Genomic DNA, 23,934 nt, shown 5'->3' with positions numbered 1-23,934 from the left:
CACGTCTCCAAGCCGTGGCGCAGGCGTGGATGGGTGGCGCAGGCGTGGATGGGTGGCTGAGGGGATGAGTGGCTGAGGGGATGAGTGGCTGAGGGGATGAGTGGCTGAGGGGATGAGTGGCTGAGTGGATGAGTGGCCGACGGCGAGTCGCGGAAGAGGCCAGGGTGTGCGGCATGACTCGAGAGTCCATCGAGGCCAGACAGCTGTCCCTTTCGTCGCCATTGCTAGCCTATCGACGACGCCGACAACAACGCCGACAACAACGACATCAACGACGACGACGACGACGAATTGCACGCGCCATGCCCCTCGCCCTCGCTGCCCATTGCTGACTTGCCTATACCCATCTTACCCCACATTAATCTTGCACAATGCACGACCAAGACGGGCCCAACTTCTCCTACGCCTACGGCGACAGGCGGCCCTCGACCCCGGCCGCCTCGTGGAATCCCGCCCTGCGACCCCACCAGACACAAGAGGACACCTCGTCAGCAACATCACCACCCTCGCAGCCACCGACACAACACGCGCCCGACCAGCAGAAACCAGTCCAGCAGAAACCAGTCCAGCAAACACCAGTCCAGCAAACACCAGTCCAGCAAACACCAGTCCAGCAAACACCAGTCCAGCAAACACCAGTCCAGCAAACACCAGTCCAGCAAACACCAGTCCAGCAAATACCAGTCCAGCATGAATCAGACGACGACGAGGAGGAGGAGTCTGAAGAGGAAGAGTCGGAGTCAGACGACGAAGACGAGGTAGCGCCGCCAACACCCACGAAAGCGCCCACGTCTGCGCCTGCGCCTGCTCCTCCAGCTGCTCCTCCAGCTGCTCCTCCAGCTGCTCCTGTTGCGCCCGTGTCTTCTAGCGAGGACACGTCCGAGGACAAAGAGGACAAGGAAGAAGACGACTCAGAAGACGACTCAGAAGACGATTCAGAAGACGAGGAAGAGGCACCTGCAACGGCCACACAGAGCTCCATCCTCCCACCCCAGCCGGCCACGCCGAAACAAGAAGACACCCTTGTCCATGCCACACAGGCGCTCAACATCCACGAACAAACGCCAACACACGTAGGCCGGGGCCCCGCAGAGCCGTCCGAGTCGGAGGAAGAGAGCTCGTCAGAGGAAGAGGACGACTCTGAACAAGACACTGCCTCGCAGGAGCGCCCCGCCGAGAACTATGAGCACCAGGGAGAGACAACCGTGCTGGAAGACGCCATGAGCGAGAGTGTACGCGTGCCCCTGGTAGAAGACACCGAAGCTTCTGACGACTGGCCGGCTTCTTGTGAGCATGGCTTCCATCTTGGCGCACCTCAGCCCTTGCACACTCCTCTCGCCGAGGCCGTGGGAACGACAGTGGGCGACGACGTCATCGGCAACACTACTGTTGGCGGCAACGCTGGCGACGACATCGACTGGGGCAACACGGACGAGCAAGAGGATTTCTTTGCCCGCCGCACTTCACAACCAATCGAGTCTGCGCCGACCGAGGCTGACACGCCGGGCGCCCACGTGGTGCAAGCATCGGGGCCTGCGCCAGCCGCTGGAGACGAATGGGACCTCGATCTGGATCTGGACGATGAATTCTTGCCGGACGCCGAGGACCCTCTCGCACTCGAGCTCGACGATGACGCTGGATTCCTCGAGGATGAGCCCCCCGCTCCCCCTCAACCGCCCGCACCGGCAGCGAGGTCTGTGTCAGGCACCACAAATCGATACGCCCCACAGGCTGCGCAGGCTGCAGCGTCGCCAACACTACCCGCCAACCCTTATGCGCCTGCAGGCCTCCAGTTTACCAACTCCCCACCAGCCACACAACAGACGCCTGCGACTTCGACTGGCACCCTCTACAATGGCTTTGGCCAGCCCGTGTCCCACCAGCAGACAGCTCGACCTCCTATGGCAAGTTCGGGACAGAGCTTTGCAGACAAGTCCAAAGGAGGGTATGCATCGCCATACGATCTACCAGACGAAATCGTCACGACTCGGAGACGAGCGGCACCTCGAGCTACCGTTCCGGCTGCGCAGCCTACTCCGCCTCCGCCGCCGCGAAGCAGTAGTATCTCTTCCAATGCTGGACCTGCAGGACCTCCAAGACCCACGCTTCCACCGTCCAACATGTCAGTCGCGAGCATGTCGCCGCCCTCTTCAAGCCACTCGACACAGCCGCAGATGACCGGTCTGCCGCCAATGGCACCCCCCAAACCTTCAGCACCAGTGCGGGCACAGACTTCAGACTTCTTCGCTGAGCTTCCTGTGACCACCAAACCCAAACCCTCCGGACGCTACACGCCACAGCCGCATGCCCAGGCTCAGCCGCAGGTACACCAAGGACCACCACAAATGTCTCAAGGCCCTCCACAGATGCCACAGGGACCCCCGCAGATTCCACAGGGACCCCCGCAGATGCCTTTGAAGGAACGAACACCTTCCTGGTCAGGTCTACGGAATGAGGTACTGCCAGACTCAGGCAACGCTCCAGCGCCAGTCCCATTCAGACAGCCCGAGCAGTTGCCAATGTTCCCTACGCAACCTTCAGTGCTTGCACGCACAAACAGCTTGCCGGTCCCGCAGGCGGCTCCTCCGCAGTCCTCGAGATACTCTCCCGCGCCTCCATCAGCAGCACCTGCGAACGCCCGCTACTCGCCCGCACCTCCTTCTGCGCCAGCAGCCAACTCTAGATATTCACCCGCCCCGCCTGGCGCTCAGGGACCCGCCCATGCTCGTTACGGATCTGAACCGCCTGCGGGCCCACCACGACCGGCATCCCAGCCTTACGCGCCGCGAACTTCTAGCCCCCTCGCGTTCCCTGCAACATCTCGTCAACAGGAGCCACCCGCGCAGGCAGAAGCATCGTTTGACCCTGCCTCAGGTCACCACGTAACACAATCTCTCGAGATCCCCCTGCGCGCCCCCTTCAGGAGTCCTTTGGAAGGCGTCAGTGAGGCGGAAGAACGCACGACGGCGCCGCCATCTCAACCCCCTTTCCCTGGCAGGTCTGGTACACCGCCTCCGAGAAGTCATCCATCGTCTACAATTGGCTCGCCCAGAAAAGCAGGAAACTACGCGCCGCAGTACCAAGCGTCGCCTCCGAGATCGGATACACTGTCACCCGCAGCGAGCATGAAACCAATCACACGGACGGCAACGGCTTCGTCGGACTATCAAGCTTCCACCTTTGGACTCATGTCGCCCCCTGCCCCTACCTACAATGAGCAGCCAATGGTAGAGAAACCCACAAACACCATACCCCACCGAAGGCAGACATCGCTTCTGGTCGAGTATGAAAGCATCCCCCCTGCCGACGAGCGGGCTGCCGATCCCTTGCAGCAGTGGAAGGGCAGCCCCATCTTCACTTGGGGTCTAGGGGGTACTGTAGTGACTACGTTCCCCAAACAGATACCTCGCTACGGTGGCGGCACATCGGCGCCCATGGTCAAGCGTAGCCCCGGTGAAATCAGGTTGCAGGCTGCCAAGGAGGTGTTGCCCGAGTCTGAGGATTTCACAAAGTTTCCAGGTCCGCTCAAGCCAAAGGGCAAGAAGAAGGATATTTCAGCCTGGCTTGGCCGTAAGCTTGAACTTCTGGAAGGCCAACGAGAAGAATCTGGATTCGAGCACTCTCTGACTGAGGATGAGCACAAGCGCCTCGAAGACAAAGCTCTGCTCTGGAAGGTATTGCAGGTGATGGTTGACAACGATGGTCGTCTGGAGGGCCCTGCTGCAGCAGCTGTCAAGAAGGCACTAGCCTTCGACGAGGGTGATGCAACAGATGCTGAGGGGTCCTTTTCGACTGCTGCAGACATTGTTGGCCGCTCCAGAACCAACACGCTGCAGGCAGACCCCATAGACCCACGCACGATCGAGGACCTCCAGAAGCTGCTCACAAAGGGCGACCGTGAGAAGGCTGTGTGGCATGCAGTTGACCAGAGGCTGTGGGGCCACGCCATGCTTCTCTCGTCGACGCTCGGCAAAGATGTCTGGAAACAGGTCGTTCAGGAATTCGTCCGCAAAGAGGTCAAGAAGGTGGGCTCCAACCACCAGGCTCTGGCAGTGTTGTACGAGGTGTTTGCAGGTAACCACGAGGACTGCATCGATGAGCTCGTACCAGCCTCGGCCCGTGCTGGCTTCCAGATGGTCAGCGCGGACGGTGCCGGCGCAACACAAAACGCTTTGCAGGGATTGGACAGATGGCGCGAGACTGTAGCGTTGATTCTCAACAACCGCAGTGACGGTGATGCTGCGGCTTTGCTATCCCTCGGCCGGCTTCTGGCACAATACAACCGTGTTGAGGCTGCACATGTTTGCTTCCTCTTCGCACGCACCGTAGCTCTTGTCAGTGGAGCAGACGATGCACAGGTGGACATTGTTCTCCTTGGTGCAGATCACAAGCAGAACCCTCTAGAGCTTGGCACCGAGATGGAACCAGTTCTGCTGACCGAGGTGTACGAGTTCGCTTTGTCGCTTTCGGCACCAACGGCAACGTTTGCATTCCCCCATCTACAGCCTTACAAGCTTGCACACGCCTACCGACTGGCCGAATATGGGTACAGGACCGAGGCGCAGGCGTACTGCGACGCCATCGCTTCGAGCATGAAGGCGACCACCAAGCTCTCGCCCTACTACAATGCAAGCTTCCTTGGGAGCTTGGATGAGCTGAGTAGACGTTTGTCTCAATCGCCCAGAGACGGCTCATCCTCTTGGATTTCAAAGCCGAGCATGGACAAAGTGGGTAGCTCTCTTCTGTCAAAGTTCAACAGCTTCATTGCCGGAGACGATGAAGCCTCCAGCGACCCATCTGCGGCTGCAGAAGTTGGCCCTTTTGCCAAAATCGCCGGCAACAGCCCGAGCATCACGCCCTCGCAATCGAGTGCAGACCTGTACGGTGCATACGCTGGCTACGGAGCCCCTGCGGCTCAGCCTCCAGCACCTTCCAACTCGCGCTATGCTCCTTCAAACGCTTCGAGCGCATACGCACCACGCAGCTCATCTGAGCAGCAGCGTTTGCGATACGAGCCTGAGGGACGACCATCCATGGACTCTGTTCGCTCCGTGTCAGATGCCTACATGCCTGCGTCGCAGCCTTCAAGTCCATACACTCCAGGCCAGTCGATGCTCATCCCGACCAGCCAGCGGTTGCAGGGCAAGACTCAGTCTTACTCTCCTCTCCGACCCGAGCCCAGTGCTGCTCTTTCGTACGGCAGCCCGTATATATCCAGTCCACCAGTGGAGGAGTCTGCCTCCGCGCCAGCATTTGGCGGGTACCAGCCTCCCCAGGCCAGCTTTGACGATCCAGCGGCTGCGGACAACGAGCAGCCCTCGGCCGGTTATCAGCCCTTCACAAGCTACGAACCTCCAACAAGCTCGTTCGAGGCGCCATCTTACACGCCCTACGAGCCGGAGCCCGAGGAGGACGACGCAAAGGAGTCGCAGCCGAAGAAGAAGCCTCTCATGGACGACGACGATGATGACGATCTTGCGGCTCGTGCCTCAGCGCTCAAGATAAGCAGCGGTAAATCAGGCAGCAAGTCAGACGCAGACCGTGCAACAGACGAGGCTTTCCGCAAAGCAGCCGAGGCGGATGCCAAGCGCGACAAGGAAGCTGGTGCAAACAAGAAGGGCTGGTTTGGTGGTTGGTTTAAGAAAGACCCCAACATGCCGCAGCAAGGCCCAGGTCCTATCAAGGCCAAGCTCGGCGAAGAGAACAGCTTCGTCTACGATCCTGAGCTCAAGAAGTGGATCAACAAGAAGGCCGGGTCTGTGGACACGGGCAAGCCCTCTGCAACGCCTCCTCCACCCCGGAGTGGGCCGCCATCGGCTTCCAGGAGCGCATCGGGTGGTATGCCCCCAGCGGGGCCTCCGTCAGCTGGTCTGCGGCCGCCGACTTCGATGCCCCCAAGGAGCTCGTCGATGCCGCCACCCATGGGCATACCGTCTCGCGCAAGTACGCCTGGTGTTCCATCAGACAACGAGAGTGCACCCAAGCCCTCGGTACTTGGGCGACCACCGCTTGCTTCTGGACCGCCCTCGCGACCCGGCACCAGCATGAGCAATGCGAGCAGCATCGACGATTTGCTCGGCGCGGCGCAGCCCCGGAAAGGACCAGGGGCGAAGAAGAAGAAGGGCGGTCGTTATGTCGATGTTATGGCGCAGGGCAACTGAGAAGAGAACGAAGGCATGTGCATGAACCGGCGTTTTGGATTGTATGGGTTGTATAGAGTACTCGATGACGGTGAAGGATGTGCAAGGCGCTTGTATAAGAAGCTGTAATACCATTCTTATTCGACAACGTAAACCTGTTCGCCTTGTGATGTGGAAGGATAGCTCAAAAGGGAATGGACAGTAGGAAAAGACGTTCCATGCGTATTCGGGGCGCATCATAGACACTGCCTGGTGTGTTAGCGCCTTCCCCGAGCTCGCCCTCAGACCCAGAGAGTGAGAGCCAAGCACGCGCGGCTACCAAAGTTTGATGTTTCTCATTTCTTGGGATGACTGATATGAGTCTACCTGGACCTTCGTCCCTTGTTCACACGAACACACTCAAGCCGTCGTGTCACAATGGAAGAAGTCGTGGATCGTCTCGGTCGAGTACAAGCTGAAGGTACGCCATGCGTCAGATGACCACCCTTGGCTCGCACTGACAGCCTCAGACGTGGAGCAAGACGAGGCCTGGGAAGCTGCAGACTTGGAAGCCTCGGTTGGGAGCCAGCCTTCGAACAGCCATCGCAGGGATGGATCACCCGACGTGAGGCAGCAAGGAGCGCCGGTGCCTTTTCGTATCTCGAGAAGGCTTGCTTCAGGCTGTAGGACGCCGGGGTGCAACAGAACCACACTAGACGGACTCAGTCGCTGCACTGGCTGTAGGGTGGCATTGTACTGCGGACGCGAGCATCAGCACGCCGACCGCCCTGCTCACAAGGAAGCCTGCAGCGCGATCAAGAAAGCGAATCTTGCATATGAGAAGGCTGAGCGCGAGCTGTGCGACAAGAAAGGCGACGACGTGTTGAGGCAAGAGCTACCGAGGTTCTGGAATACCGGTGCGAGCCAGCCGTACATGCGAGCGAGGTTTGCCCTCGTCGAGAGCCTCCTTCTTGTCAACACGGAGACGGCGGTCGGTGCGGCGCTCGACCATGTATTGGCCATGCTGCAGCTCAGTCGCCGCGACACCATGGGCATGCGCGATGTCGTGCCGGCGCTGTTTCTACGCCTACGCAGAGATCAGCAAGCGTACGACTTCTGCAAGTGGTGGGTCACGGCTGGACGAGAGAGAGACTACGGGTGGGCCGACAAGACCAGTCGCTACTTGGATACCCAAGATGCAGATGTGTTTGAGGATCCAAGGGCATTCGTGCGCGATGCCACGGTATCGCTGTCGCTGGCTGTGAGCGTCACGCTGGTCAAGCTGCGTCTACTCATGGATCTGCTTGCATTGCAGCGCGACCGGCAGATTGCCGCGCCAAAGCTGCCCTCGGAGATTACGGACCAGGGATTCGTGCACTGCACCAGCTCCATCATCCAGTCCCAGCGGCGGGAGCTGGAGCGCGAGGAGCAGACGCTGAACACGACGATGCTGCGCAAACACGTCGCGCAGCTGTTCGCCGCGGTGCGCCAGAGCAACGCGCACTTCTGGCCCGCGCTGCTCCGGCCTGGGAGCCACCTGGAGGCGAGGCCTGTGGTTCATGGCTTGGGCGACACCGGCCAGATGCAAGTCGTGCTGAGGGCCAACCACCAGGCCTGGGCCGAGACGAAGGGGGCCATGGAGGCGGTGGAGGAGCTGCTGCAGTCTTGATGGCAAGCGCTTACTCAAACGCGGTGCATGGACGGTGTTCGTAGACAGGATACCGTGAGACGTCTATTAACGTGATGGAGACGTCTATTGACATGATGGAGACGTCTATTAACATGATTAAGACGTAAATAAATGTAAATAAGACGTTAATTAGTATAGTTAGGACGTAAATAAATGTAAATATGACGTTAATTGGGATAAACAAGATGTCTATTGACATGATCGAGACGTCAACTGACGTGAACAAGAAGGGCATTTAGATGAACAAGACCTCCATTGACGTGAACAAGACGTCTATTAACACAAATAAGATGTCTATTAGATATAAACAAGACGTCTATTAACATAAACTAGAAGTTAATACACATAAATAAGAAGTGAATTTATATAATTAAGACGTTTATTTACACAATTAAGATGTTAATCAACATACACTAGAAGTTAATACACATAATTAAGACATTGATAAATATGAACAAGACGTTGATTGACGTGAACAAGACGTTGATTGACATGCACAACAGCCGCCATCAGACATGCACAACAGCCGCCAACAACCAACCAACCAACCCATCAAAGAAAAAAAAAAGCCAATCCCAGTCAAGCTTCCCACCCTCATCTGCACGTGGAGAGTGAAGTGGAGGGCTCGGCTCGTCTTCCAGTCATGATTCGGCGCCCGCCCACGCAGGAATCCGGCGCTTTTCCCCATGCATCGGCCCTCCCGTGCTTACGTGTGCAGGCAGGTGCCGGCACGTGCAATCGTTGATTGGCTCAGCTTTCGTGGCAGGCCTGCTAACCGAATTGCAGGGATTGGGCAGTAGAGGCTTTGCAGGCATGAAGGCTTTGCAGGGGAATGAAGACGAGGCCAAGGAAGGAAATAAGATGGAAGGATAAGGAAATGGAAATGGAAAAGAAGGAAGGAAGGAAGGAAGGAAGGGGGAGAGTCCCACGCTTGTGTTTCTGCCATCGCACTTGCCATTGTCGTTGCTGCTGTTCTTGTCGTTGTCGTTGCTACTGGCTGCTGCTCCTACGCCAACACCAACACGTCGACTTGAAGCTCGTGCGCCTTGTAGTCTGTAGAGCTTGGAGTGGGGCTTGGAGTGGGGCTTGGAGGGGGGCTTGGAGGGGAGCTTGGAGGGGAGCTTGTAGGAGCTTGTAGGGGAGCCGTGTTGGATGCTGGCGCGCTAGACGTTCGCGTCCTAGGCATGGGCAACCGACTGCCGACGTCCGCAGCAAATGCACGGCGCAGCAAATACACGACGCAACAGACGCTGCAGCAGTCGTCGCACCACGCAGCGACACCCCGCCACACCCCGCCGCAGACGCACGCACGCCCGCCATGAAGTTCGGCACCACCCTCCGCAGGAGCGTGTACCCGCCCTGGAAGGCGCAGTACATCGACTACGACAAGCTGAAGAAGCTGCTCAAGGACAACGAGGACGACGACAGCTGGACGGCCGAGGACGAGAGCGCGTTTGTCGACGAGCTGGCCAACGTGCAGCTCGAGAAGGTGCACGGCTTCATCCTCGACGTCGCGCAGCGGCTGAGGGATCGCACGACCAAGTGCGAGAAGAGACTCGAGCCGTTGGCCGTCCGTGCCAAGGCGGACGATGCAGAGGGCAAGGAGGGCAAGGAGGGTAAGGAGGGCAAGGAGGGTAAGGAGGGTAAGGAGGGTAAAGAGGGCAAGGACAGCAAGAACGACGAGGACGGCAAGGACAAGGACAAGGACAAGGACAACAACAACAACATCAACAACAACAACATCAACAACAACAACAACGACAACAACAACAACAACAACAACAACGCTGTCAAGAATGGCGAGGCAGAACCCAGCCAGGAGGAGCGCGAAAAGCTGCTCAACGAGGTGCTGCTCGAGCTCGACCAGGTCACCAAGGAGGTCAAGGAGCTCGAGGGCTTCAGCCGCATCAACTTCACCGCCATCATCAAGGCCACCAAGAAGCACGACAAGCTGCGCGGCAAGTCGTACAAGCTGCGCCCCTTCATCGACGCCCGCATTGCCCGCCACCCGCTGCACACCGAGGACGCCTCGCCGCTGCTGTACCGCCTGTCTGCCCTGTACTCGTTTGTGCGCCAGAGCCTCGAGGGCAAGTCCAAGGAGTCCCTGTCCTTTTCCGACGGCAGCACCACCGGCGAGGGCTTCACGTCGCACAAATGTAGGCCGCCTCCCACCACTCCGTCGTCCACGCTAACAACGCAGTCTGGGTCCACATGGACAACCTCTTCGAAGTCAAGACCGTCATCCTCCGCCGCCTGCCCGTCCTCGTCTACAACCCGCAGTCGGCCAACGTCGCAGAGGGCTCCCAGCGCGACCCCACCATCACCTCCATCTACTTCGACAACCCCAACTTCTCCCTCTACTCGGACAAGGTCAACGGCAAGGAGGATGCCGCGTCGCTGCGCCTGCGCTGGTACGGCCAGCTCGACGAGAAGCCCGAGATCATGTTCGAGAAAAAGGTCATCAAGGAGGGCAACGCCAGCGAGGAGGTGCGCTTCCCCATCAAGGCAAAGTACATCCAGCCCTTCCTCGAAGACAAGTACCACATGGAGAAGAGCATCGAGAAGCTCGAGTACCGTCCGAACAGGGACCAGGCCAAGATCGACAGCTTCAAGGCCGCCGTCGACGACATCCAGGGCTTCGTCAAGGAGAAGGACCTGCAGCCCGTCCTGCGCGCAAACTACACGCGCACCGCCTTCCAGATCCCCGGCAACGACAGCGTCCGCATCTCGCTCGACACCAACCTCGCCCTGATCCGCGAGGACGCCCTGGACATGGACCGCCCGTGCCGCGAGCCCGACGACTGGCACAGGCGCGACATCGACACCGGCAACCTCGAGTTCCCCTTCAAGGCGCTCAAGAAGGGCGAGCTCCACAAGTTCCCCTTTGCCCTGCTCGAGATCAAGGTCAAGGGCCTGAACAAGTACGAGTGGGTCGAGGACCTCATCCACTCGCACCTCGTCAAGGAAGCCCCGCGCTTTTCAAAGTTTGTCCACGGCGTCGCCAAGCTGTTCGAGGACAACGTCAACACCTTCCCCTTCTGGCTCAGCGAGGTCGAGGACGACATCCGCAAGGAGCCCGAGCAGGCCTTTGACGACGAGCAGGAGCGCAGACGCAAGGCCGCCGAGGACGAGTTTGCTGTCGGCTCCCTCTTCGGCACAGCCGCCAGCCCCTCGTTCCGCCGCGGCGTCGCCTCCCCCGTCGGCTCGCCGGCCGCAGCTCGCTCGGCTCCTAAGAGAGGTAGCGCCGCGCAGGTCGCCCCCAGCGCCGCTGCCCACTCGATGCCCGCCACGCGTCTCCCTGTGTCGCGACTCGATCCGCACCGGGAAGAGCGTGCCGCCGAGGAGCCCGACTCGGACGAGGAAGGCACCACAGCCCTGGCCGCACCCTACGGCAACGGCAACGGCAAATCCAGCCGCCTCGCCAACCTCTTCCCCTCCTTCTCCACCTCCAAATACGCCAAGAAGCAGCAGCGCCGCGTGCAGCTGCCCCCCGGCGTCTCCGCCCCCGGCGTCTGGATCAAAGACCAAGGCCCCCTGCGCGTCGAAGCCAAGGTATGGCTCGCCAACCAACGCACCTTTATCAAATGGCAGCACGTCTCCGTCCTCCTCGCCAGCTTATCCCTCGGCCTCTACAACGCCGCCGGCGAGGGCAACAACATCGCGCGCGCCCTCGCCGTCGTCTACACCTCCATCGCCGTCTTCACCCTCGCGTGGGGCTACGGCATGTACTGGTACCGCAGCAAGCTGATCCGCGAGCGCAGCGGCAAGGACTTTGACGCACTTACCGGCCCGCTCGTCGTTGCGCTGGGACTTGCTGTCGCCCTGTGTCTCAACTTCGCGTTCAAGTACCATGCCCTTGTTCAGCAGGGCCGCGAGCACGAGCACGGGCTTGCGGGCGTGGTTGGGAACGCGTCGTTCAGCAGTGAGCAGGTTGAGCTAAGGGTTTAGAGATTGCGTTAGATGTACACCTTACTTGTGTTATTTATAGTACTATAGTAGCCTACTTATTATTATACTAGGATTATAGTTACTCTATATCTTAGCTTTACATTTAAGTACTATACTCTTATTTAGTAGGGCTGTAAGTATAAGTACAGGCTTATAGGCATAGTTAGAAACATGTTGTTTAGCACTAAGTAGGTTAAGCTAAGGGTTTAGAGATTGCGTTAGATATACACCTTACTTATGTTGTTTATAGTACTATAGTAGCCTACTTATTATTATACTAGGATTATAGTTACTCTATGTCTTAGCTTTGTGTTTAAGTACTATACCCTTATCTAGTAGGGCTATAAGTATAAGCATAGGCTTATAGGCATAGTTAGGAACGCATTATTTAGCACTAAGCAGGTTAAGCTAAGGGTTTAGAGATTGCGTTAGATATATACCTTACTTGTGTTATTTATAGTACTATAGTAGCCTACTTATTATTATACTAGGACTTATAGTTACTCTATGTCTTAGCTTTATATTTAAGTACTATACCCTTATTTAGTAGGGCTATAAGCATAAGTATAGGCTTACAGGCATAGTTAGGAACGTATTATTTAGCAGTAAGCAGGTTAAGCTAAGGGTTTAGAGATTGCGTTAGATATACACCTTACTTGTGTTATTTATAGTACTATAGTAGCCTACTTATTATTATACTAGGACTTATAGTAACTCTATATCTTAGCTTTATATTTAAGTACTATACCCTTATTTAGCAGGGCTGTAAGCACAAGCATAGGCTTATAGGCGTAGTTAGGAACGCATTATTTAGCACTAAGTAGGTTAAGCTAAGGGTTTAGAGATTGCGTTAGATGTATACCTTACTTGTGTTATTTATAGTACTATAGTAGCCTACTTATTAGTATATAGTAGAGTTAATTAGTGTCGCAGTAAATACCTACTTATTCGCGGAGCAAGAGGCTAGTCTTTTGCTTCCACAAATAGATAAAGTAAGGGTTTAAAGAGTGAAGTAGGATGTATACTTAGTGTTTAGGATGGTGTAAGTAGGCTAGAGTTTAAATTACTAGAGTTTGTAGGTTGTAACGGACTACTGTTTCTTAAAGTACAAGAAGTAATTTAATAGGATTTACCTTGCAACAGCATAGTACATAACATTTGTACTTCTAGCGTTCTAAAGCTGCTGCTTGGTTTACTGGACAAAGTAGGCGAGCAGAGAGGCGTAGCAATCGTACAGCGAAATGTAGGGAAGAGGCAGGAAGTTGATCACAGGCTCGGATAAATCACTGTATTTCTGGGCTGAGACCGCCCTATGTATGCGATGGCACTTACTGTTAATGGCCATGGTCGTTTACGATGGGTCGGTCTATGCCAGTCCTTTTCTTTCCTTCTTTTTCGTTCAGCATCTACATCTGCACAGAGACGGAGTCTTTGAGAGACAAAGTCTTTGAGAGACGAAGTCTCTGAGGCACAGCTACATGATTTACTCAATATACTAGCGATTGGATCTTTCAAGGTTGTTAAGAGAGTCGTTGTGAATTATCAGGTGCAGTGCATGTCCTTGGGTGTAGAGTTTGGGTGGTGGCAAGGTTAGATCGGGAATGCGTGGCGCCGATTTTCTCTGTAGAAGTCGGAATCTCGTGTCATACGTACACTTGCAAGTATGTTTTAAGGCTGAAAGTCTTCTGATGACGGCTTCGACATGTTCGTGTGCCGCATTGCAACTAAGCTCCTTGACCGGGATTCTTGAGCATCCTCCTCATACACACGATCAGATTTCGATGGTGCAACAAAGGCTGTGCAGTCTCGCGCTGGATTGGATATAGCCAATGGCCTTTGAGGCACGCAAAATTTCGGAAGTGACGCAGGGCGATGTCCAATCGACGTCGGATGGGCCAGGTGGCTTGCATAGCTAGCCATACACTCCATTCTGCCTTCTTTTCAGTTTGGTTGCCTTTTAGCAGACCATGCAGAGCATCCATTCATAAGCTGATATAGAAATTGGTGGATCGTTTAGAGGTCTTGCGGATTGTATCCATCAACCGTGTCCAGACGCCTACACCTGCTAGACTGGTTTCAATTATCCCTTCTACACCTAACGTTCACACTACCCTTCAAGCCTTTGCTCTTTGCAAGCCTTGAGGTATAAGACCAGTATCAAAATAACAAACTTCCCAGCACATGTCCTCATCCACTATGAAGTTTGGGAGGCAAACATTGTCCCCGGTCATGTGGGCCAACATTCTGCACGGCTACACATGCACAACACGTGCACCACTCCCGGCATGGCTAAGTTTTGCACTGGCGGTCCTATTCCTGGCAACGCCTGTCACAGCCTTACCCGATGCTGACGCGCGGGGCGTTGATTACTATGCAGTCGTGACCGCTATCCTATTAGCCACTCACTACATTGCCACTATGACTGGCTCACTCATTGGCCCGTCGATGGGTATAACAAGTGTGTTGTGGCTTGTTATGCGGAATGATGCAGCCGTTGAAGCGAAGCTTTCCTGGATGTAAGTAGCAGACCAACCACATCGATGTGGCGCAACTAACGAGTGGTGTAGGGTTTTTGGCGCCTGGGGGTTGCTGATGTTGCTCTATCTCGTCATTCAACGCTATCCTTTGTTGAGCCATTCATTGTAAGTCGCATACCCAGTCTTTTGTCGTAACTTGTGTTGACGTAACTTCAGATACATACTGTTGACCATTGCCATGGCGAGTCTGTGTATGTGTATGGTGGCGCTTGTTCAGCAGTCGTCTTTGCAGAGTGGCCTCGTTACCGCGATTCCGCCATGCACGTCCTTTGCTGCATATGGTGTGGCATACTTCTTCCCGGAACAACGCACTACTGAGCCTCGTTGGTTCCATGTATGAGGTTTGCTCTGAGCGAGATTGGTCGCGTAGTAGCGATACTCAAGCTTGTGTCCTTCGGCGAGCGGAAGTGGGGATACGGAGAGGTGCGGACATTGAAAGATTGAGTTAAATCATTAAGGTAAACCAGTACAAGAGACAACATATAGTCTTCTTCAAAACTACCCTGGTTGGAGACAAGAACCAAGTTTATATACCCTCACCACGAGCAGGTCGTTTACCAATCTTCTCAAACACATCACCCAGCGTGGCCTTATATAGTTCCACACCCAAGCACTCCTTCGTCCCCACAAGAATCCCAATCAAGCTTGCAACCAGGACCTTGAACCGAATTTATTCGCCTTGCATCTCACGACTGACCGTAGCCAAAGAGAGCGTGCAATCAATCCACATTCATCGTCTGCAGTTCCTTGGATCGTGGTGCGCCGCACAGAGCGCGACACAATGTGAACGTGTCAGGTCCCAAGATTACGAAGACCTCGGAGGGCTGCACTCAAAGCTCGACGCTGACTACCACCAAGTCTCGCCCGAAAGCCGTGATAACATCTTCAACACAGAGCTCAGTATTCAGAATTGCTGTCCGCCTCTCATTCATGAAGTCTGCTTTGAACAATTCCATTTCCTCTGTATCGCTGGCAGATAAGCGCGATCGAAGTGGTGGGTACTTGAGTCTCCTGTCCAAGCAGAGGAACAGTACGCACAGGAAGACTGCTTGCGCTGCCAGAAGAAACGTTGTACCGCCATCGAGATAGACTGAACAAGAGAATTGACCATTAAACATCAGGTCGAATTGCTGGAGACTGGCGAACAGTATTTTCTGCAAACTGACTACAGGTGATATGGACCCAAGGCCGAAGTAGAGCTAGTTCATGGAGGGTTCTAGATCGGCGTACGAGGTGGATGATTGTACGCCAGCGAAACGCCCAAGGTAAGCAAAATACAGAATGGAATGCCATCACGAACCAAGTCACGATCGCATTTATCGCATTCTTTGCAGGTATAGAGATGTAGCTGACGCGCACACCATACCGTGAGGTGGTGACACAACAAAGACGAATCTTGTATCATGCCATATAGGGCTAAATTTGGCAATAAGCGCCGTTAATATAGCGCTGATGACGACAGTAGAAATTCCATTAATTAAAAGATAGGAAAGCTATAGGCCGTATACGATTCTTTTTCAAGGCTGTTATAGGTAGGTCTAATATGTGCAGAACCGCTATGTGCTCTACCAATTGTGTGGCACTACATCTAGGCACATAGCATACATACTGTAGCGCACGTCTAAGATATATATGTAGTATGTAAATATTATGTGTTATATAGTCTTACCTACTAAGCTTTGACTTGCTTCTCAAGTCTACGTGAAGTTGATTTTAGTGCTCCTCTCCCTGTATGTCGCCGCCTGTTGTCTCTACCTACTAAGCTTAGACTTGCTCAGCAAGTCTAGGTAAAGTCAACTTCTGCGTCATCCCTACTAAAACTTGTTACCTCCCTAGATTCTCCCACCTTCAACTCTCAGACTTGCTGGTCTTCTAGCATATATACTCTTATAATATCTCCTCCAACACCGCACATCGCTACCAACCGCCGGTACAGCTTACTTCTAGGACCCTACTAAGAAGAAATCTGTATCCTCGCCGGACACGGCAGGAAGACGATTTTACCATAACGTGGTGAGGTACCTTTACCGTCTTTCGAAAATCTAACACTAGGCTCCAGGTGTTCTTATATTGCTTGGAGACCTTCCTAGTAGCATAAACTTGTTGCGAAAGGGAATCAATGACTGATGAAACCTCTGCATCCTTTCTGCTATTAGTAACGAACCCCACAATATCATCACCCTTGCTAGCTACTAGACTAACGTGTAAAGATCGTAGCTGCTGGGGGTTTTTAGGATTTATAGCGTATCAGATTCCTTCATCCCTCAGACTTCCCCGCATCAAAGACCGAATCAACAGGTCCAGATGCTCCCCAGATCTGATGGGTGTCAGGCGCTCTCCGCAGTCTGTGTGGCACCAGATATCGGGTCATCCAGAATCTCGAGACCCATCTGGCAATATTCGGACCTCCAGCGGATATCCAGCAACAGCCAACGACCCCAACGTAGATGAGCGGAAAGGTCATCAAGAAAATGAGAAAGCCCGCAAAGCGAGGAGCGAGGACATCATCCGCGGCTTTGAATAGCATGACGGGTCCTACGATGAAGCGAGGTACCCATGTTAATAGCTCCTTGCGAAAGGGCCAGGTTCGTGATGGAAGGTCGCCTTTGAGTTCCTTGACCACAATGTTCCTGGCGTCGGCAATCTCGAAGGCTTCGAATGCTGCCACGAGGTCTACGTCCCGCTCGGCACGCTTCATCTGGTTGTATACCTCAACTGCCTGAGTATGATTTTGAAGTACGTTATTCTTGTTGAGTATTTCGTCCCAGTCATCAGAGATGTGGTTGGACGCGCGGTCGATAGCCACGCCTCTCCAGAACTCAATACGGCCAGGCGCTGGAAGGACGGCGCGGATATCGACTTTGGTTGTCCATCCGAGAAGCGTATGTTGAATTAGGTGGCGGTCGATCTCGTGGAACCAACCTTGGCTGATGCGCTTGTCTTCTCGTGCACCAGCAAGGGTGATTGGCGTCGACCAGAGATCAGCAAAGTATGGAGACCAGCTCTCGTTATGACCACCACTTGCGCGTTGGTTCCATTCGCTCGCAGATTTGAAATGTGCTCGTAGCTCGAAGGCTCTGTGTTCATTGTCTGTGTGGCGTGGTGCCAGAAATAAATGGACTTCATCGCCAACACGAGCAAACTGCCAATGAAACAAGACAGAAGTGCACTCAGAACACCATCCCTCGTCGAGAGCATCCTCGTCCGTTTTTATAAATGGTTTTGCATCCCAGGCAGTAACCACTGTCTGTCCGGATGCGAGAGCGTTTTGAATGTACGTCGACCGTTCTTCGACCGAGACGGTAGTAAAGGGAAGCGCCAACCAAACAGTGGGTGGGACAAACGAGAAACAGAACAACAACTTCAAGAACAGCTTCAAGGCTCGCCCAGGCGAGATCTTCATCATGTTGCAGGACTTGGCAGTAGCTTGGACGAGGTGTTGGATTGAGGTTGGGGTCCCGGCGCCGATCTTCACGCGAGGCTGAAAGTGGGGCGGGCGCTCTCAACCTCATTCAGCGTCACACCTTCGAAACCATGTCACCAGGCGACGGGGCATCTGCTCAAGACAATCTCGTACTTGGGAATAGATGCATCGATCATGGCTTACTCACTTTGTACAGTCTTCGTGTCGATCGACCAAGTTGAAACAGTAACGCTGTGCTCAACTTCTCCTCACCAACACATTCTATCTCACACGCAATCCATTGGGATCTCAAGCTTAAGCGCTTTTCCTGCTATTGTGACTATATCAGATACCACAGAGCACGGCTACTCTATCCAGTCGATCTTCTGAGGAGTTGAGATGGCGGACTTCCCAAGACAAGATCGTCCGGCGCGGGGATCCGAATCTTACACCAGTAGCTCCATGCCAGGGCAGTACGACGTCTTCCATCGACACCTGCCAGCCATATAGATGTAGAGACAGCGCTCGCAAGTTCTGAGACTATGATACTAAACCGTAACTCTCAACACCTACATAAGAAAAATGGCCACATCAACAGCAACATCCGCCACCACCGACCTCCCCACAACAATGCGCGCCTGGCAATGGAGCACCTGCACCACGACTCTCGAAGACGCCCTGACACGCAACCCCTCAGCAAGCCCTCCAACCCGCCCCCTCGCTCCAGGAGAGTCCTTGGTAAAAGTCCACGCCGCATCCCTCAACCCCGTAGACTACAAGCTCGCCGAGCTGCCGCTCGTCGGCCGCCTCGCGATCCCCAAGCCCGCCACGCCCGGACCCGACTTCTCAGGCGTCGTGGTACGCACCTCACCCACGTCCACGCTCTCAGTCGGCCAGCGAATTTTCGGCAAGCTAGAGCCCAAGCAGCAGGTCGGCACGCTGGGGGAGTACGTGATCGGCTCTGCGGCAGGGACTGTGCCGCTGCCTGACGGCGTGGGGTTTGAAGAGGGCGCGACGCTGGGCGTGTGCGGACTGGTTACGTATCAGTGTCTAGTGCAGAATGTCAAGGCGGGGGATAGAGTGCTGATCAACGGCGGGAGCGGCGGGACGGGGACGTTTGCAGTACAGATTGCGAAGGCGTTGGGGTGTTGGGTCACGACGACGTGTTCTGGTGGGTGGTGAATCCCATCTTCTTGATTCGATGAGCGTGTTGCGTTTTACTAACGATTTCATCCAGCGCGAAACATCCAGCTGTGCAAAGACCTCGGCGCAGATCAAGTCCTCGACTACCTTGGCGAAAACTTCCCCTCCGTGCTCCAAACCAGCGCATCCAAATTCGACATGGTCCTCGACAACATCGGCTCCCCCGCAGCCCTCTACTGGGACGCCCCAACCTTCACGCGCCCGGGCGCCAAGTATGTTCAAATCGGCTCGCAGGTCAGCCTGGGGTTCATCTACGACCTCGCTTTCAGGTTCATGGTGCCTACCTGGCTAGGCGGCGGACAGACGCCGTTCTCATTCGGTCTGACGTCGGCGAATTTCGACGACTACAAGGCGCTGGCGGCGTTAGTGGGGAAGGGCCAGGTGAAACCGGTTGTCGATGAGGTATTTGAGTTTGAGCGTGTGGATGAGGCGTATAGGAAGCTGAGGACGGGTCGGGCGAGGGGGAAGATTGTTGTGAGGGTCGAGAGTAAGTCGTGAGGATGCGGGATAAGATTGTGGTTGAATATCGTGTTGAAGTTGCGGAGTGATGGATCTTCATACAAGCGTTTAGTCTGACCAAATATTGAAAGGCACTTCGAGCTTAATAAAATATTACAGACGTCAAGGTATTTAGACACCTGCCTATCTTTCTATGTACCTAAGACCCCCCCTGTATACTGCTACATATATCTAGGTATTATTGTTAAGGTTGTTTTAAGGTGTAGAGTGATAAATCTTTATGCAAGCGTTTAGTCTTACTAAATGCCAAAAGGTACTCAGAGCTTAGCGAGATATTACAGACGTGTAGGTACTAAGACACCTGCCCTTTTTTCTATGTATCTGAGAACCCCCCCCCCCCCCCCTTATACCGCTAGACGTGTCTAGGCATTGTTATTAAGGCGCTTCATCAAGATTAGACAAGCCTCAGCTTATCTGCACGGTAACCAGTGTACACTTCCACGCGTCCAACTCCAACAAACCCACTCTACGCATCCACACCATCCACCTTCCCCGCCCTCCCCTCGGCCTTCTCAGGTAGCAACCTCAACACGCCCAGCAACCCCATCGCCAACGCAATATTAAGCACCCAAAACAACTGACCGTCCATGATGCGATACTTGACACCCGTTGCATATACACTCGTGGCCACCGCAGGCGCGACAGCCCTTAATCCGCTCATGAGGGCAAGCACGATCGCGTTCAGCGTTCCGAACGTCTCGTGGCTGGGCGCGATATCGTTAACAGCGAGCTGCACGGCCGTGAACGCCATAGCGACTCCACTACCGAGTGCCAGCGCGGGCGGCGCGAGGGTCCAAAATGCTGTCTTCTGGCCGTGGCGCAGGAGGAGATTAAAGCAGGGATGGATGGCGAAGAATATGGGCCATGCTCGTGCGCAGAAGCGCAGGATTTGGCCCGTTCCCACGCGTTTGTGCAGCGAGGGGAAGATGAGAAGGAGCCATACTGCTTGCGAGGCGCCGGATAGGCCGATTGTGGCGGCGATGAGTTCGGGTGGGAAGCCGATGCCGCCGAGGCGGATGGGGGTGTAGAGGAAGACGGGGTTGACGGCGGTGAATGTGAAGGCTAGGAGCATCACGTAGTTGTTGATGAGGAGGACTCGGGCTACGCCGGGGGATTTGATGAGCTGCCAGATTGTCATTGGGGGTTTGACGGTCTTCCTCTTGTCCTCGTGGATGTTGAGGGTCTGGGTATGGTCAGTGTGAATTTGAGGTGATGGAACGACGATCATACCTCTTTGACAAAGAACATCGTCGTTATGGCTGCTGAAAGAGCCACCAGAGAGGTGACGAGCCCAGGAAGAACGTATGGGTAGTCTCGGAAGAACTGGTATCCAAATACACGAGTGTACTTCTCAGCCGGCCTCTCCAAAGCACCGCCTATACAACGATTAGCCACATACACTACTATCTTACAACCATACTACTTACCAAGAAGCGGGCCAACAAAGATGCCCAAATTCCCCGCAAAAGCAAAATAACTGAAAGCCCTAGCCTGCGTGTGCTTTGTACTGTTCTCACTAAGCATCGCCCTGACCGTGACGACCGTCCCTGCGAAAACACCCGCAAAGCACCTCGCAGCGATCATCTGCGCAATACTCTGACTCATGCCAAACAGCGTCGTCGCAACCGCAATGCCCAGCAGACTGAAAACAAGCACGGGTTTCCGCCCATAGCGATCCGACGCCTTGCCCCAGAAGATCATAACGCACATCTGCGTGAAGCTGAACAGGGACTCGATGAGTCCAGAGTAGAATCCAACATCTGCTTTCTCGATGCCGCCTACGTGCTCGATCATGGAATTGATGTAGGGGAAGATGGAGAAGAAGGCTATTGGTTCCACGACGCGGGTGTAGCATAGCAGAAAGATCTGGGCTCGTGGTAGTGGCGCATTTCCATCGTCTGCATGCGCTCCCTCTGTGATGGCAGTCTCCTGAGTTGGGGGGTCGATCGGCTCCGCGTTAGGACCGATTTCTACAGAAGCGAGTAATGGCGTTGTTTCGTCGCTTGCTTTGACGACCTGTCTGTTTGTGGAGGACATTGTGAAGTGTGGCAGTAGAACTTGAGGTGGTGGTGCTTCGTTCCCAGCTCAAAGTAGGGCACATGGACCTGACGAGCCTACACCGAGTGCGTCTTACCTTATGAAATGCGCGGTTGGCAAGGTCACGGTAAGGTCGATCTATGCAGAGAGAGCCAGCCAGTCGATTGGCACAAGAATTGAGAAAAGTAACTGAATCAAGATTATATACCGAGTATGGAAGGATGCGAGTCCAACAATGGCGCAATCGTCAACGCGCTAGCTAGCGCACGGATTTTCCTGATCGGGCAGTTAGCTTCAACGTCCAGTGCGTTTCGTAGAGGAAAGGCCCTGAACTGTTTTGTCAACCATCTATGGAGCGTGAAGATTGAGCCGTCATTGTCCTGAACTGAGAAACAAGCGGAATGCCTCTGGATAGATTGCCGGAAAACGTCCTGCAGGCCTGTCATCGCGTCACGTAGGGCATCCAGTCACAGGCAATTTGGGATAAGACGTGAAAATGTCCAGGTTCTAAGCTACAATCTTAAAATCCCATCACATCCGCACATGAGCTCAAGCTGCTCCATAACGTAAACACCCAATCGCTCGCCAGCTTTGCCTTTTTGTGAACAACCGTCAAGCATGAAACCCCGGTGTAACAGAGCGCCAATACAACGTTGCCTCCGCTACCAGGCTTGTCATAATTTCGAGAATCGTACGCAGGAAGACGCTGGAAGGAAAATCGTCAGTCGGTGGGATCGTGTCGGCGCGGGAGTGGCAGTACCTTAGAAGCACTTGCGGTGGACGATGGAAGGACCGCTCTCGTCGTACTCCTGCTTTGAGATCCACATCTGCTGGAAAGTGGAGAGGGAGGCGAGAATGGAACCACCGATCCAGACGGAGTACTTGCGCTCGGGAGGGGCAATGATCTTGACCTTCATGGAGGAAGGAGCAAGAGCAGTGATCTCCTTCTGCATGCGGTCGGAGATACCGGGGTACATGGTGGTACCACCAGACTGAGCACTGTTAGCTTCTGTTTGCGGACGGGTTGCGTAGTGCGTACCATGACAATGTTGCCGTACAGGTCCTTCCTGACGTCAACATCGCACTTCATGATGGAGTTGAAAGTGGTAACGTGGATACCACCGCTCTCGAGACCAAGAACGGAAGGCTGGAAGAGAGCCTCAGGAGCACGGAAGCGCTCGTTGCCAATGGTGATGACCTGACCGTCGGGAAGCTCGTACGACTTCTCGAGGCTGGAGCTCTGGCTGGCGGTCTGGATCTCCTGCTCGAAGTCGAGAGCGACGTAGCAGAGCTTCTCCTTGATGTCACGAACGATTTCGCGCTCGGCGGTGGTGGAGAAGGTGTAACCACGCTCAGCGAGGATCTTCATGAGGTAGTCGGTCAGATCGCGACCAGCCATGTCGACACGGGAGATGGCGTGGGGAAGAGCGAAACCCTCGTAGATGGGGACAACGTGGGTAACGCCGTCACCGGAGTCGAGAACGATACCGGTGGTACGTCCGGAGGCGTACAGGGACAGGACAGCCTGGATGGAGACGTAGAAGGCGGGGGCGTTGAATGTCTCGAAGACAATCTGTGTCATCTTCTCACGGTTGGACTTGGGGTTGATGGGAGCCTCGGTGAGCAGGACGGGGTGCTCCTCGGGGGCGACACGCAGCTCGTTGTAGAAGGTGTGGTGCCAGATCTTCTCCATGTCGTCCCAGTTGGTGACAACACCGTGCTCGATGGGGTATCGCAGGGTCAGGATACCACGCTTCGACTGTGCCTCGTCACCGACGTACGAGTCCTTCTGTCCCATACCGATCATGATACTGCGTCGCTGTTAGCTCCCATTGGGCAGGCGCTGCCGGGGGGAAGAGCATCGTACCCATGGTGACGGGGGCGACCGACAATGGAGGCTGCATCGTGTCAGAGGGTGGTTCTCACGTGTGGGCTGGCGGCAGGGCTGGCGCAATGGAGCGCTGCTGGAGCCAGGTGGCGGATTGGGCGACTTACGGAAGACCGCTCGGGGCGCATCGTCACCGGCAAAACCGGCCTTGCACATACCCGAACTATCAATTGTCAGCTCACATCCATCAAGCGTGCACGGCTCGCGCGGTCCCGTCGCAGGGCTGGTGCGGCCCGTCGGCGTCGTGGGCGATGGCGGTGCAGACAGCCCCTCCACGACAGGGATGGCAGGTCTTCGGTGCCGGGGGTATGAGCTCACCCATTGTCGATGACGAGGGCTGCGACTTCCTCTGCAATGGACCACAGACGTTAGCAGAGCTCGCTGAGATAGCGGCGCATCGCCAGGGGATGGCCGGCGGCGATGCTGGGGGGCGGGATGGCGGTGGGCTCAGCTGCTTACCTTCCATGTTGGCTGATTCGGTGGTAGATTAGGAGTAGGCGTGGGTGTGGTGGTGCGGGCGGAGTGCAATGAGTACTCTCTGCAGGAGGGAGAGTCAGCAAGGGGAGGACAGGTGTGCGGTAGGGGTAGGT

At 55.0% G+C, this 23,934-nt stretch overlaps 8 protein-coding genes across 8 annotated transcripts, besides 13 other annotated features; 5 read left to right on the top strand and 3 right to left on the bottom strand.

Moving 5' to 3' along the window:
• Positions 1-233: 233 nt before the first annotated feature.
• Positions 234-290: a tandem repeat.
• An 81-nt stretch (positions 291-371) lies between these two features.
• EKO05_0008874 (vesicle coat component) lies at positions 372-6,161 on the top strand (the record flags this gene model as incomplete). Its single annotated transcript, XM_038946644.1, has 1 exon — positions 372-6,161. The coding sequence occupies one exon, from the start codon at positions 372-374 to the stop codon at positions 6,159-6,161; it is 5,790 nt and encodes a 1,929-aa protein (XP_038796400.1).
• Positions 699-759: a tandem repeat.
• Positions 793-849: a tandem repeat.
• Positions 2,018-2,052: a tandem repeat.
• Positions 2,287-2,332: a tandem repeat.
• Positions 6,162-6,557: 396 nt separating the features above from the next.
• On the top strand, positions 6,558-7,788 carry EKO05_0008873 (uncharacterized protein; the record flags this gene model as incomplete). The annotated part of the gene is made up of 2 exons (XM_038941760.1): positions 6,558-6,600; positions 6,650-7,788. The coding sequence occupies 2 exons, from the start codon at positions 6,558-6,560 to the stop codon at positions 7,786-7,788; spliced, it is 1,182 nt and encodes a 393-aa protein (XP_038796399.1).
• Positions 7,789-8,338: 550 nt separating this feature from the next.
• Positions 8,339-8,365: a tandem repeat.
• Positions 8,366-8,661: 296 nt separating this feature from the next.
• Positions 8,662-8,699: a tandem repeat.
• A 1-nt stretch (position 8,700) lies between these two features.
• Positions 8,701-8,725: a tandem repeat.
• A 35-nt stretch (positions 8,726-8,760) lies between these two features.
• Positions 8,761-8,799: a tandem repeat.
• Positions 8,800-9,072: 273 nt separating this feature from the next.
• Positions 9,073-9,126: a tandem repeat.
• Position 9,127: 1 nt separating this feature from the next.
• On the top strand, positions 9,128-11,757 carry EKO05_0008872 (Phosphate metabolism transcription protein; the record flags this gene model as incomplete). Its single annotated transcript, XM_038941808.1, has 2 exons — positions 9,128-9,965; positions 10,010-11,757. 2 exons carry the CDS (start codon positions 9,128-9,130, stop codon positions 11,755-11,757), a joined length of 2,586 nt encoding a protein of 861 aa, XP_038796398.1.
• Positions 9,222-9,256: a tandem repeat.
• Positions 9,468-9,521: a tandem repeat.
• Positions 9,522-9,595: a tandem repeat.
• A 2,196-nt stretch (positions 11,758-13,953) lies between the features above and the next one.
• Positions 13,954-14,634, top strand: EKO05_0008871 (uncharacterized protein; the record flags this gene model as incomplete). Its single annotated transcript, XM_038941623.2, has 3 exons — positions 13,954-14,273; positions 14,325-14,399; positions 14,451-14,634. 3 exons carry the CDS (start codon positions 13,954-13,956, stop codon positions 14,632-14,634), a joined length of 579 nt encoding a protein of 192 aa, XP_038796397.2.
• A 1,917-nt stretch (positions 14,635-16,551) lies between these two features.
• On the bottom strand, positions 16,552-17,700 carry EKO05_0008870 (uncharacterized protein; the record flags this gene model as incomplete). The annotated part of the gene is made up of 1 exon (XM_038946643.1): positions 16,552-17,700. The coding sequence occupies one exon, from the start codon at positions 17,698-17,700 to the stop codon at positions 16,552-16,554; it is 1,149 nt and encodes a 382-aa protein (XP_038796396.1).
• Positions 17,701-18,279: 579 nt separating this feature from the next.
• EKO05_0008869 (uncharacterized protein) lies at positions 18,280-19,398 on the top strand (the record flags this gene model as incomplete). Its single annotated transcript, XM_038941752.1, has 2 exons — positions 18,280-18,868; positions 18,935-19,398. 2 exons carry the CDS (start codon positions 18,280-18,282, stop codon positions 19,396-19,398), a joined length of 1,053 nt encoding a protein of 350 aa, XP_038796395.1.
• A 487-nt stretch (positions 19,399-19,885) lies between these two features.
• Positions 19,886-21,456, bottom strand: EKO05_0008868 (uncharacterized protein; the record flags this gene model as incomplete). Its single annotated transcript, XM_038941606.1, has 3 exons — positions 19,886-20,602; positions 20,650-20,795; positions 20,847-21,456. 3 exons carry the CDS (start codon positions 21,454-21,456, stop codon positions 19,886-19,888), a joined length of 1,473 nt encoding a protein of 490 aa, XP_038796394.1.
• A 761-nt stretch (positions 21,457-22,217) lies between these two features.
• Positions 22,218-23,810, bottom strand: EKO05_0008867 (actin; the record flags this gene model as incomplete). Its single annotated transcript, XM_038941744.1, has 6 exons — positions 22,218-22,448; positions 22,496-23,267; positions 23,324-23,354; positions 23,452-23,507; positions 23,663-23,693; positions 23,804-23,810. 6 exons carry the CDS (start codon positions 23,808-23,810, stop codon positions 22,218-22,220), a joined length of 1,128 nt encoding a protein of 375 aa, XP_038796393.1.
• Positions 23,811-23,934: the final 124 nt, after the last annotated feature.

The sequence above is a fragment of the Ascochyta rabiei genome, chromosome 15 (genome assembly GCF_004011695.2).
Source record: "Ascochyta rabiei chromosome 15, complete sequence".
Taxonomy (NCBI): domain Eukaryota; kingdom Fungi; phylum Ascomycota; class Dothideomycetes; order Pleosporales; family Didymellaceae; genus Ascochyta; species Ascochyta rabiei.
Note: the sequence above shows the minus strand (reverse complement) of the source record. Positions and strands in the feature narration are given on the sequence as shown.